This window comes from Mytilus galloprovincialis, chromosome 7 (assembly GCF_965363235.1).
Source record: "Mytilus galloprovincialis chromosome 7, xbMytGall1.hap1.1, whole genome shotgun sequence".
NCBI lineage: Eukaryota > Metazoa > Mollusca > Bivalvia > Mytilida > Mytilidae > Mytilus > Mytilus galloprovincialis.
In genome coordinates, this window is record NC_134844.1 from 37,963,012 (window position 1) to 37,978,445 (window position 15,434).

Genomic DNA, 15,434 nt, shown 5'->3' on the forward strand with positions numbered 1-15,434 from the left:
TTGGACAGACGTAAATCCAAAGAGAGTTTACATGCATCAATTTCTTTTTGACTCTCCAATGTTCGGGTCCTTTTCAGAAAGTCTAAGTATTCATCTGTGAGCCTACGATAATTATTACAGGCTTTAACAAGTTTGTCCTGGACTGTTAGGAGTTGCTGGAGATCGTTAGGAGGCGTTGTTACTTCCAATAACTGGGATTCAATGTCTGCCCAGAGAGCCTCTAGTTCCTGACAGAACTTGTCACGTTTTTCAGTGAAAGCCCCTTGTCCTTTTTCCGTGAGGTCACGTACTCGCCTAGCCTCGGGAGTTTCATCTGACTGTGATGTATTAGACGGATTTTCTAATAGTTCAGGGACATCTCCTTCTTGGGGCTGAATCTCTTCTTGTTGTTCTACATGACTGGGATCCATGTTGACTCAACGTTGTTGGGTTGCTGTCGAGTTCACACAAGATATGTAGTCCACTGTCAGTGTAAAGGTATGTACGTATGTACGTTGCTACGTTGTCGTTCCTTGTCTGGATATGTAAAGACAGGTTGTCGTCAATTTACTGTACGTCAAGGGATGACGCGTACATGCAGGGCTCAACAGGTAGGTTGCTGTGTAGCTGTGGAGTGGCGTTATCTGTGAGACACAACAGGCAAGTTGTAGACTTTTTACTGTAATGGCCTGACCATTAAGTTTAACCGACGATTGGGCTCAAGCAACAAGACTATCAGGTGCTGATAATTTATTCTTAAACCAATCTGACATATGGTAAAAAGCTGAAAAATATAAATAAAATACAATTTTACAATGTGTTCAATTAATGTTATTATAACGAAATGTCAAAGGTAATTGATAGCAGTCTGTTGAATGCGAGAAAATGTTGTACTTTCAAGAACAGATAAATTCCAGGTATTTCACGGAGAAAAGGTTCAAATATGTAGAGAGCAATTTGAAGGGTTCAAATACAATGTTGTAGAATTAACTCACTCTGTGGTTAGCCACGAATTGTGTCCTAGATGACGTTTGTCCTTTGAAAAGTTCTCCAGAACTGGCATGACCTTGCAATGTTCGGTTTGAGATCCGTGTGAGCAGGGGAAAGGTAGCGATGATACAATGTTTAAATGTTCTTATAAGGTTAAAGATGAATAATCCTCCTAGACTGGAACACATAAACAGATTAAGAATATAATCAAACGAACTATATAAATTACAGAACGGTGTAACAGAATAGTTTTCAAAACATAAGTGTCTGAACAGTATGCTTATTATTCAATTTAAACATGTTACAGCAGTCTATTCCTCTAGCTTTAACTGTTAACTATAATAATTCCACTTCGACTGATAGTTATTCCTCTTTAATTATTGCTTATTCCACTTTAACTGTTCATCTTATACCTTTTTAACTGTTCATTATACCTCTTTCAATGTTGAGTGTTGCTCTTTCTCTGGTGATTGTTGCATTTTCATTGTTGATTGTTGCTCTTTTACTGATTATCCTGGATATTTCTTTTCAAATGTTGATTGTTCTGGTTATTATGATGTGCGCATGACAAGATGGACGTGCATTTTTTCTCTCGTTCGAAATCTTCGAGAAAATAGTGAATAACAACTTCATATCGAACTTATACTGTATGAATAATTGTGATGTTATATTGGGGTCCTTACCACCTTAAACCCCATTTGTGAAGCTAAATGAAGTTCACCTGTCCTGCATTCCTTTCCGATTTGATCGTCAATAGATACATGTATATAGAGTTCAGTTTTTCAAATTGAGGGTCTAAACGAACACCTCCAAAATGGCTAGCAGAAAAGATAAAAAATCTAGAAATGAACAGTCGACGGCTGAAATTTTAAATGAAAGCAGAAATATTTTATACGGTGACTCATCTGTCTACTTTAATGAACAATGTATTAACTCTGTTAAATAAAATTGACATGAGACTGTCAAGTATTGAAAAAAATACAGGAAAAAATTATACTTCAACACCTACTCAAATGAACGACAAACTAATATCCATAACAGCTCTGGTCATAACAGCCGAAAAAGATATCTATGATGTTAAAACCAGAGTGTCAGATTTAGAATCAAATTGTCAAGGCACCAGTAATATCTTTGATGAAGTTTAAAAAAAAGACAGATTACTTAGAAAAGAGTTTGGACAAAATAAAAGAGGACTACCTGAGATTAGATACAAGTAGATGTAGAATAGCTGAAGATCTCATTAAAGTAGAAAGAGAAAATAATGACATCAAAACGAAACTTACCGACATTCAATGTCGAGCCATGAAGTACAACGTGATTTTTACAGGGTTGTCGGAACATAGAGACGAAAATATAGAAGTCAAACTACGAGATTCCTATACCATGAGATTAAAATTGATCAGCGTATTGAACTCAGCAACGTGCATCGTTTTGGGAGGAGATCGGAAAATGGTAAAAGACCCATTGTTGTCAAGTTTCTATATTTCTCTGACTTAGAAATGGTGAAGAAAGCAGGAAAACACTTATCAGACTACGGTGTCAATGAACAATTTCCACCCGAAATAGAACAAAGACGGAGACGCTTATATCCGTTTATGAAAGAGAAGAGAAGACAAATAGCAAAGGTTGTGCTTAACCGAGATAAGTTATACGTTAATGATGAACTAGTAAATCCAGATGTATACGAGTTGGAGAGTACGCATGTAGATCCTCGTCAATCAACTTCAAGGCCACAAAAACGTCCAAAGGTACATTCTACACCAGAAAGAGAAGACACACCTGATCACAGATAGGATTACCGTGGTGAACATTGTAAACATTACTCTGAAGTTGTAAACAATATTAAAAATAAAACAAATCATTATCTAATAATATAATCAATTTAAATATACTGACTTTGAATGTATGTGGTTTAAATAGAAGAATTCAGTATCCAGAATTTAATGAACTTATTCAAAAATATGATATTTTATGTTTTGTTGAAACAAAGACCGATGATGTAGATGAAATAAATATACCAGGGTATTAAAATGAAAATCGCTGTAAATATGTAAGGGTTAAATCAGGGGGAATAATCTTTGCTTATAAATCTAACTTATCTGAACACATTCATCCTATTGAAACAGATAGTAAATATATTTTTTGGTTCAAAATTGATAAAACAATGTTTCATCTATGTCAAGATATTATTTTTGGTATTGTATATATTCCACCAGAAAATTCATCATTTTGTATAGGTGACCCATTTAACGAAATTGAACATGAACTTCTTATGTTTAGTTCAGATCATAGTTATATATGCCTTCTTGGAGATTTCAATGCCAGAACAGGCGAGGACTTAGATTTTACAGAAGTTACCTATGATGAATTTTCAGGAATGTTGGATTTGAATGTTGTATCTTTAAACACGTTAGCAAGCTCCAATATTAATATTTTAAGGAAAGTATGGATGAAAAGGAAAATAATTTTGGTAACATTTTACATGTAAAAATGTCAGTGTGGTAGATTATGTTATTGGCTCTGCAAATTTTCTTACACTTCTTCAAACCTTTTCTATTCTTGAAACATCAAAACTATTTTCCGATGCTCACACTCCATTGTCACTTTCTATGTGTATCTATCTGTACCACAGGCACTTGTTTCTGTCAATGTGGGGTTAACTATCCATACCAGTACAAAAAAACACAAGGTAGCTAACGGAAATTTTCAATGTGTTCGCTTCAACCAATATTTTTTAAATTTCCCTTGATTTTTTCACAAATAAAAGTACACCTTATGTTCTTATTCAATACTTCAAACGAACATAAAGCATTTATAAAGTAAAACTCAACACCGTTATTTGGTTATCAGCTCGCCCAGACAGCACAGAAAGCTTATTTTATTATAAACAATAAACAAATGTCCAATTTGCTGTCATCGACCGCTGCCATCACATATAAACACAATCTACAATAGAAAAATGTTGTATAAGTTGAAGAAAAAAATCTTTACAGTAATACATACATATATCTTATCAACTATTTTCCACAAAACATACTATTTGTTATTCGTTATTTGGTTATCAGCTCGCCCCGACAGCACAGAAAGCTTCGATTGACAAAGAAAGGGACATAAAGAAAAGGGGGGGGGGGCAAACAATATATATTACAAGCCTAAATTCTTAGAGACTGACAATCTGTTTAGTATACTCTCTTTAACATAACCATCTTTGGCTTTATCACTTTTCCATCTCCCGTGTTTCTTAAACAACCGGTCATCTATTCCAGCTTCTGCCTCGGCAGTAGCACCTCCTGACCTCAAACTATGTAAGCCAAACAGTTTTTTATCAAGACCTAAACTGTCAAGTGCAGATAACAATAACTCTCTGGCTCTGGTGTAAGAAATATGACTACTCTTTCTAAGTTTGTATATGTTCAAAGATTTACAATAACAAATAGATCTAAAAATGAACTCATTCGATTCTTCCGGAATGTTAGCTAACTTTAGATAACGCTGAAGTACATCTACCGGGCATGTAATATTCCCTGTTTTTGAAATGACAACATCTCTCCCTTCCCTATATACATCAGTTTTACTCTTGACTAAATAAAGTGTAAGGTAAGTAGGGGAAAACTGTATATCAGACCTTCTCAAGTTAGCTAACTCGGAGAATCTTAAAAAACCAGCATAGGCTAATAAACACATACATGCTATTCTTACATCTTTTAAATTACAAGTGTTATTAGCATATTTACATATAATATTTTTTAAAATATGCGGTGTGATAGGTTCTTTTTTGACAACTGAATGACCTATTTTTCTATGAGCCCCTTCTAGAACAGATGCAACTAGATTATTTTCACTGGGATCAGCAACGCCAGCTAATTTGTGTGCCCATTTTATGGCGTAAAAAGCATCATTTAATTTTGAAACAGATTTTGCAGTTTCAGACAAATGAATTAAATATAAAGAAATATGTAAATGAGATGCCGGCAATGCTGAAAAAGAATATTGACTAGTCCACTTACACCATGAATTAAAGGCATATCTATATTTCTTCTGAGTACTCTCATCCTTGGATGAAAAAAGGAATTCTTGTAACTGGTTGAACAAACTGCTGCGATCATTATTAGAGGCAACTTGTGAATTAAAGTCTGACCACTGTCCTACTGAAAAAATATCTGAAAAACGTAAAATTGCAATAACATTTTATATACATATACATAGGACGAATTATTCGCATATTTCATATATCTATACACAGAGTAAAATATAATATATATTCAATATTTCTACGCCAGCTACAATATCTTTATAGATACTAGGGCCATGTTCTGTAAAACAAATGACCATGCCTGCTACAATATCATTATAGATACTAGGGCCATGTCAATAAAAAACCAAGCCTGCTACAATATCATTACCGATACTAGGGCCATGTCAACATAAACAAACCATGCCTGCTAAAATATATTTACATATATTAGGGCCATGTCTAAGATGCATCTAGCAAAACAGCCAAAACTGGCGAATTAAACGGTTCAATTCCGAATATCGTATTCTTATTCGAACCTTGTTTATAAATACCATCAGTATTTTTAAACACAATAACATCTTTTACGTAATCTTGATAAATCAAATGTTTATCGAATATCAAAGACCAGAATGCAGCCGAAGTCCACTTAGGCACAACTAACGTGCCTCGAGCTTTACAAGCTATAATGTGTTTAATCGATCTAATCACAAGATTAATTGGTGGAACTAGCCAATTATTTTCATTGGTCCAAACTTGAGAAAATGCATCAACTGCTTCAGAATCAGGTTGCCAAAATAAGGAGTTAAATCTCATAACTTTTCTATTTTCGACACTTGCAAATCTATCAATCGAATAAGGACCCCACATATCATTTAAAAAATTGAAAAATATATGTGTGACTCCCCAGTCCTCAAAATCAACCATTTTACTGATATAATCAGCCTTTTCATTTTCTTTTCTGGGAATCCATTGAATATCAATTGATATTCCTTTTTGAATGCAAAATGAAAAAATAGATTTTGCTATAATATGAAGATTTTCTTTCATACTTCCCGAACTAACTATTTTGACACAATTTTGATTGTCAGTAAACCACTTTATAGTTTTTCCTGTGAAACTATTCTTAAAAGAAAAAAGGGCTAACCCTGTAGCTTTCAGCTCTCTCCAGGTGGAGCTTTGCACCGTTTCACTACATGTCCACATCTTATGGAAAATCTTATTTTCTAATTCAACGGTGTATGCACCAGCGGCAATATTACTAGCATCTGAGTATATGACAACAGAAGATTTACTGTAATGACCTAATTTACGATAGTTAATCATAGTGACATTTTCTAACCAGAACTTTAACTCTGATAAAACCTCAAAGCGTTTGTACCCTGTAATGGGAATATCCCACCCGTTTCTACTTTCAATTTCCATGTAACAGAACTTTGACATGATTCTAGCCACATTTCCGATTACGGGAGTCATTGAAATAATTCTGCCTACCACCTGAGCTAAAGATCTAGCTGTAACAACTTTCACGTACCTTGAGAATACCCCTCAAACAGAATAACACACTTCAGATGAGAATTATTGACCTTTTTCCAGACCATTGAATTTGTAAGTACTTAACTTCCGGTAAACTTAGGAAGTTAATATAACTGTGCAATCCCATTGGTTTAATTCATCTGGTTACCTGTTTATTTATACTAGTTACCAGTAACCAGAAAAATGTGACCAATGGGATTACAGAAAAACGCAAACCGGAAGTCTAATATGACTTAAAATTTCGCCCAATGACGGAATCAGTATCCGGATGCGTTTTTTCTTGTTTTTCTCCCAAAGTAACTCAATCTGAATAATCATAAAAATGGATGACAAATGCGACTATGCACTGTACATATAGGACACAGAGGCATGATGACTACTTTATTGTGGAAAGAAGAGAAGCGACACACAAAATGAGGTCTTCTCGTTTAATAGTATAGATAGTAGTATTATATCTCGTATTTCATTTAATGGTGATACTACCGAATACTTTCCATGTAATATAGGTGTTAGACAAGGAGAAAATTTATCTCCTTTTCTTTTTTCTTTGTATCTGAATGACTTGGAAGATTTTTTTCACAGAAATGACGTAATAGGTTTAAACACATTGTCAAATGAAATAGAAGAACACATTAATATTTACTTGAAACTTTATGTATTACTTTATGCAGATGATACTGTTTTATTTTCTGAAACTGCACAAGATCTTCAACAGCAGCTAAATACATTTCATGAATACTGTGATGTATGGAAACTGGAAGTTAATCCAACCAAAACAAAAATTGTTATTTTTGGTAATGGTAGATTGACAAACAAATTAAATTTTACACTTGATGGTAATGTTTTAGAAATTGTCAAAGATATTTCATATTTAGGCATTAATTTTTCCAAAACGGGTAGTTTAAAAAGTGCTAAAAATCAACTCATTAGTAAAGCCACCTAAGCTATGTATGAAGTTCTAAAAAACGGCCGCTTACATAAACTGACAGTTAAATGTCAGTACGATCTTTTTGATAAAATTATAAGGCCTATATTGCTATATAGTTTTGAAATTTGGGGATTTAGTACTATTGATACAATAGAAAGATTGCATTTGAAGTTTTGTAAACTTTTGTTAAACTTGAAACAATCAACCCCAAGCTTTATGGTATATGGAGAGCTAGGCGCTTATCCTATGTCAGTATATGTGGAACACCGTATAGTATCTTTTTGGTCTAACATTGTAAACAGTTCCGATAGTAAAATGACAAATATTCTATATAGATATATTTATAAACTCAACGTAGATGGTGGATTTACTAACTAATGGTTGATTTGTATAAAAAATATCTTGAATATATATGGATTTTCAAATATTTGGTTAAATCAGAGGAACTATAGTTTTAATCCAAAATGGTTAAAGTTGAGCATTAAACAAAAAAATTTTGACCATTTTCAACAGACTTGGAAATCAGAAATGGAAAATTCTCCAAAAGCATTATGTTACAAACTATTTAAAGAAAACTTTGAATTTGAAGAATATTTAGACTTATTACCTTATAAAGATAAAATAACGTTATGTAGGTTTAGAACTGGAAATTATCAGTTGCCTATAGAAACCGGTAGATGGTGTAGAATTATTAGACAGGAAAGGCACTGTGTACTTTGTAACTCTCAAGAGATAGGTGATGGATATCACTATATTCTAAACTGTACAGCTCTAACAGAAAGTAGAAGAGCTTTTTTTAAACCTTACTATGTAAGCCGAGTAAATGTTTTGAAATTCGGCGCTTTATTTATTTCAAAAAATATTCGTGTATTAAAACATTTGTGTAAATTAATTAGAATTATCAATATAGAAGTATGTTCTCCAGTTTGATCACAAATCTCTCATTCTTGTTGCTCGTTTTGTGCAAACTTGTCATGCGCAAAATCTGTATGTTATAATATGTAAAAATATCTTTCTTTGTACCAATAACTTGGTTTTATAAGAAATAAAGAATAAAGGTTATTAATCTTAAACTTATATTCCTCTTGAACTGGTAATTTTGTGTTTTCCTCTTTTAATTATTCCACTTCAAATGTTGACTATACCTTTTTTTGTACCTGCATTACTGTTGATTATTCCTCTTTTATTATGCTCCACCTACGATAGTAGAGGGGCATTATGTTCTCTGGTTTGTGCGTCCGTTTGTTCGTCTGTCCAGCTTCAGGTTAAAGTTTTTGGTCAAGGTAGTTTTTAATGAAGCTGCGGTCCAATCAACTTGAAACTTCGTACACACGTTCTTTATGATATGATCTTTCTCATTTTAAAGCCAAATTAGACTTTTGAATCCAATTTCACGATCCACTGAACATAGAAAATAGAAGTGCCAGTTTCAGGTTAAAGTGTTTGGTCAAGGTAGTTTTTGATGAAGTTGAAGTCCAATCAACTTGAAACTTAGTACACATGTTCCTTATGGTATGATCTTTCTAATTTTAATGCCAAATTAGGTTTTTCACCCAATTTTACGGTCCATTGAACATGGAAAATAATAGTGCAAGTGGGGCATCCATGTACTTTGGACAATTCTCGTTGCTAATATTTTGGTTATTCCTCTTTAACTTGTAATACTGTATTTTCCTCTTTACCTTTTGGTTATTCCACTCCAACTGTTGACTATACATTTGTACCTGTATTACTGTTGATTATTCCACGATTATTGCTAATTATTCTGGTTATTACCCTTCAACTGATTATTCTTGTCATTCCTATTTAACTGTCGATTATCTGTTATTTTTGTTTTGAAATTTCATTTACAGTACGTAACATTAATAACGTACTCAAAAATTACTAACCCTGTGCCATTGACGTCGAATTACAACACACCTTCTCCGTAGTCTCGAGCTCGTTTTGATTGCGTAAGGTCGTCGGTTCGAACGCCGATCGGGTCAAATGAAAAACTTTCAAATTAGAACTCGCTTCTTCTCCTCTTAGCACTCGGCTTGTAAAAGTAAAAGCAAATACTGGTCAGTACGGAGTTAGTGTTAAAACCTGTCCGGTCAGGTCACAGGTCTAGCTTCTTCTGGTTTATACGTTGGGAACTCGCACTTTTAAGATATGGCTCAGTGTGTAAGCCTTGTATACAAACAACAGAATTAATGTTCATGTCACATTTTATAAGTCCGTCCTGAATATGCATTCAGCTTTCCACTTGACGTTGATCAGCCACCCGCCATCGTCATCGAAATAGAACTCATCAGCAATTTCGCCTCAAAAGCGAGTTAGAAAAACAATGATAGCACCTCGAAATAAAAAATGTTTCAACATTCCTTACATACCTCGTGATCTACGTGAACGCCTTTTCTAACCATAAGACAAATACACTAACAAAAAAAAGTATTTTCTAAGAAACATCGATGTATTAACATGCATCCAAATATACTATATAATATTATGTTGTTTCATTTTCATTATTGTCTTTATTTATTAATTTATTAAAATGTATCTTTAGCCTTTTACGAAGGAAATTATTTTTTTAAAATATAAGTCGAAATCAATAAATATATAAAATAAGTGTTCTTGGTCTGCACACTGATTAATTCAACAAAACTGTTGTTTTTTTTTCTTAGGCACAAAATTGTATGTATGTGTCATCATTTTTCTTATTCATTTATTTTGGGGTAGGGGCTTATATCATTACACGTTTATTTTAACACTCAACGCAACAGGACGGTTTATAATGCATACATGTATCTTAAAAAGAAACATTTCCTAATATCAGTTCATCTACAAAATGTCCCAATAGTGTTGGTAATTTCTATATTTAGTTATATCTTGATCTTTAAAAAGAAAACTAAAAAGCATGTGAAAGTTGACTTTATACAATTATAACAGACTATAAGCGCACACAATAATAGACGTAAACCCCAATGCCAGTGACTATCTAAAATGTTTATGTTTTAAATTGTTCTTTTTCAGGTGAAAATAAAGCTGTCTTGCTGAATAAGGTACAAATTAAACTTTTTCACTTGTGTATTCACCATAATTCTTAAGTAAAAAACAAATACTTGCTACTACATTCTAGGTTTTGGGGCTTAATTCTGATACATCAGTGTCAAGTTGGAACTTATAATGAAACTTATACCTTTTTCTGTAAATATGAAAAGCTTTTTTTGAAACCCGTACTGCATTATTAATAAGACATCGAACAAAGCTTTTTTTGAAACCCGTACTGCATTATTAATAAGACATCGAAAATAACCATTATGACTGTCGAGATGAATTATGACTTTGCCTTTTTTTTTTAATTTTTATTAAAGAGCATTGTATTTAAAATATTATAATAACAATTCAAGTTCGAAATGGAACTGTGTATATAAGGGCAACAGTAGTATACCGCTGTTTGAAACCCTGCAATGATATCAGGGTTCAAATGACGACTTAACTTCCGGAAGATTTGAATTGTTACCAATCAGTGACATACAATCGTACTACAGACGTTCATATATATAAGAAGATGTGGTATAAGTGCCAATGCATTAGACAACTCTCCATCCAAGTCACACTTTGTAAAAGTAAATCATTATAGGTACTGTCTTCAACGCGGAACCTTGGCTCCCATCGCACAGGAAGCCATAAAGGGCCCTAAGAATGACTACTGTAAAACAATTCAAACGAGAAAACAAATGGTGAAATCTATATAAAAACGAAAACACTTATGAACCACATCAACAAACGACAACCATCAAATTCCTGACATTGGACAGGTGCAAACAAATGCAGTGGGTTTAAACGTTTTAATAAGTACCAACCTTCACCCTTACCTGAAACATTAGTAAATACATATAGATGAACTAAGGTCAAACTTAATGTATTACACCTGCTAGTACCAGCGATTATCTGTGTGCCTCTGAAATTTAATATTAAACGTGTCTAATATATAACTTTAATACATATATATAATTATAAAGCTACCGTTTTCTTACAGAATTACACAGCTATAGTGATTCAGAACAGTACTAAAAGAATGAAAACAAGTGTAAATGTAACCAGTCAAAGTACAACAAGCAAAGCACTGTTACAATTGGTTACAAAATCGCTTCATTCTGAAACATTGGTAATGTATACAAGTTTTAAATATTAATGTCATATATCGATAATTTGTTAAAATTGCAAATTACACTTTAATATATAACTTTATTATACTTTGAAAGAGTCAAATGCACATTTTCTTCTTTATCAATTTTTAGTATATACACAAATGATCTATAATTATTAATTTATAGAATTAATTACATCTCTTATAGTTCCTAATGTAATATGTTTTACAAGAATGCACGAATGCGTCAGTTAGTTTGATCATAGCATAAACCAAACTCTAAATATAGGCAAAAGTAGTATACCGCTGTTCGAAAGTCATACATCGATTGAGAGAAAACAAATCCGGGTTACAAACTAAAACTGAGGTAAACACATCAACTATAAGAGGAAAACAACGAAACAACAGAAACACTGAATTTCAACAAAAAACCAAAACGACAATGCAACACATAGATAAGATAACAAGTGCCATCGAATGCTTTAAATAGTATTAAGAGGAGATAGTACAAAACATGCTATTTTATTCTTCCTATCATTGTAAATGTTGACAGAAAACAACTATGCTGACTCCGGGATCCACAGAGTTCACGTTAAATTTCAGTGTAAGTGCATCATTACAGTATGGTCATTTCAGACCACAAAAAGGTATGTACATATGTAGTTCTGGATTCTTAGGGTCCTGTATACGATTCGTTTCTATGTACATGTATGTCAAAGAATTGTTTTTACTTACAATGAATTATCTAATTATGTTTTTGTACCCCATTGAAAGTAATAAGCTTTCGTATAAATTTGAGATTTAAACTGAAAATACTCATTAGGACTCAACCTTCTGTTTAACACCAGAAAAAGACAGAATAAAGGTATGACTATTCGGCACTACAAAACGAATCCAAAATCCAGAGTTCAGCTGATAAATGAATAAATCGTGCAACTTTTAAAGATATTACACCTTTTAAATTTTTTGAAAAATTCTTTTAACATTTTTTATTCTGAACACTATCCAATCATTTTCAATGATGTGAAATATCTTAATATGCTTGTATTTAATACACAAAGTGAGTTATTTGAACATTACCAAATATGTTATGGTAAAATTGAGAATCGAAATGGGGAATATGTCAAAGAGACAACAACCCGACCATAGAGCAGACAACAGCCGAAGGCCATGAATGGGCCATTCAGTTCCAACACAAAGGTGAATGTTAATAATTAAATTAACGTAACCAATTTTCTTGCACCAGATGCGCATTTCGACAATACATGTCTCTTCAGTGAAGCTCGTGGCCAAAATATTTGAAATCTAAAGCTTATATAAAAGATGCAGAGCTATAATCCAAAAGTTCCAAAAAGTATAGCCAAATTCGTAAAAGGAAGCAGAGCTTTGCATGAGGGAGATACATTCCGTAATTTATAATTTCTATCATTTTGTAACAGCAAATTTTAATAACACAAAAAAACCGTATTTTCATGCCAGTACCGAAGTACTGGCTACTGGGCTTAAGTTAATTGCTAAACTCAACTTTAATATTATTATTATGGTTCAACCTAACTTTTTTTTTTTTTTTGGCACTGAAATCATTAATCATTTGAAAACTTTTGTAGGTTTCCTTACGATTGCCATCCCATCAGTAAAAAGAGAAAGATATAACTACATCCATAAAACGATCGACTCGTTATTAGCGAATTCGTCACCAAAAGATAAGGAAACGGTTACTATAGTGATAATGTTTAGCGATGATGATACTGAATGGAACAATGAACGAGCATTAAACGTTTCAGAAACGTATGACGAATACATACAATCTGGACATATTCAGGTCATAACTTTACCGCCACAACAATATCCGGATTTTAATATAATGCCAACGACGTATAACGATAGCGTCGAACGTCTAAAGTGGCGAAGTAAACAAAATATTCACTATGCATTTTTATTTAAATATTGTCATAATATCTCAGACTTTTACATGCATTTAGAAGATGATGTTGTTGCAGCCAAAAATTATATTCAAGACATTAGGAAATATAAACGAATTTTTATGAACAATTGGTTTTTAATTCGGTTTTCAAATATGGGATTTATCGGAATATTTTTTAAATCATCTAACTTATTGACAATTTCTGATTTCTTTCTATTGTTTTATGCCGTACAACCATGTGACTTTTTAATGAACATAATTGCAAAAATAAAACTGCAAGAAAAAGAAATACGATATCGTCCAAGTTTGTTTCAACATCATGGTATAATCTCATCTCTAAAGAATAAAAAGCAACTTATAGTAGACCGTTATTTCAAAGGATCAAAAATTACCAGACGCAAAAAATATTACAATTTGAATCCACCAGCGGAAGTGGACACGACTATGGTAGTATACGAAGAATATACAGCTGATAAAGCTTATCTTATAAATGATAAATATTTTTGGGCAGTCAGTCCTCAAAAAGGACAAACATATACAGTCGTACTGAAGGAGCAACAGACTTTAAAGGCTCTCGTTATCGTTGGAGCATATCCAACAAAAAAGACAGATTATATTCAAAATGGGGAAGTGCAGATATCCTCATCCCAGCACTGTTCTGATTGGATAAAGCTTGGAGAGTTGACAAAAGGATCGTTTGATAGTGCAAAGGTAAAAAATCCAGACATTCCAGTTCTGTTGAGGAACATAACTTGTATTCAAATCGAGGTAACAAAATCGCAGAATGAATGGGCCATTATAAGTGAACTAGCATTGAAACGAGAAGAATAGAGGCCGTAACTATGAATAAAAATAAATAAAAATTTGTGTCAAGACGTATCGTCATCATGTACGGCCTTTAAAAATGCGAAAACCCCATCCCATAGGTAAAAGGTAAACGAAAAGAAAAACGAGAAATAATTCAACTAGTTCTGAAATGCATCCTGATAAAATAATGTTGCCTGTAATAACAGAACATGATTTTTATAGCTGATTATGCAGTATTGGCACACAGTTGAAGGCCATACGAGTTTTATGAAATACTGGCTACAGATTTTTCCATAGAAATTTTTATATTTTACGGGTGTAACATTTTACATTTCATATGTGACCAAAACGTATTGGACACATTACTGAAAACTTGTGTGAGCGCAGAATATCCGATCCGCAAGACGCAGGGATTAGTTTTGCAGTTCCAACCCAAAATATACTATCAGACTTCATTGCCATGGGCCTTGATATCCCAAAGTCAACTTCTCCAGGTATTCTTTATCCTGTATTGAATATGTTACGCAACCAATACAATGAAGAGTTTATGTTATGTGCTGAGGGAAAAAAAATAAGCAACGGTAGATGGCAAGAAACGAGATGTTGATTATGTTCGGATTTGAAGATTTAAGGAAAGAAAAACACTTCTAGTAAACCAAATTAATATTTTGAATGAAATTACTAACTTTTTATCAGGCAAAATATTATTTGGTACAGTTTTTGGAACTTTCTCTTTGTAAAAGGGTACATGAAGTCCTTTATGTTGTATGTCTACTACTGAAAGACTGTAAAGAGCTCGCCATGCGCCAGAAATTGTGTCTTCAAAAGTTTGAAAGAATGGCAGGTGACAATTGGCGTTAATCGAGATTTGTGTTTGGATTACAGGCGTCATTGTATCAGCTAACGGAACGTGTTGCAAATGGCCATTCTTGTATCAACTCGATTCTTTCTAGTACAAGTGCAAGTGACGTATTTGGAAAAAATTCACATTATGTTAATGAAAGCACAGTAGATATCTCGTATCAAGGAAACCATGTGTTTCAACGTTAGAACCAAGATATCTAAAGCAGAGGTCAGACTTTTGGATATTAATGTCCATGGCGATGACGTCTGATAGTATATTTTG

At 33.1% G+C, this 15,434-nt stretch overlaps 1 protein-coding gene across 5 annotated transcripts in view; it reads left to right on the plus strand.

Moving 5' to 3' along the window:
• Positions 1–14,374, plus strand: part of LOC143082918 (alpha-1,3-mannosyl-glycoprotein 4-beta-N-acetylglucosaminyltransferase C-like) — a 51,220-nt gene extending 36,846 nt beyond the window's left edge. For all 5 annotated transcript variants that reach the window (XM_076258933.1, XM_076258931.1, XM_076258930.1 and 2 more), the window contains 4 exons: positions 10,458–10,486; positions 11,467–11,595; positions 12,131–12,224; positions 13,185–14,374. In XM_076258933.1, coding sequence (XP_076115048.1) covers positions 10,458–10,486; positions 11,467–11,595; positions 12,131–12,224; positions 13,185–14,332 — 1,400 coding nt within the window. In that variant the 3' untranslated portion in view covers positions 14,333–14,374. The remainder of the gene's footprint in view (positions 1–10,457; positions 10,487–11,466; positions 11,596–12,130; positions 12,225–13,184) is intronic.
• The last annotated feature ends 1,060 nt before the right edge of the window (positions 14,375–15,434 follow it).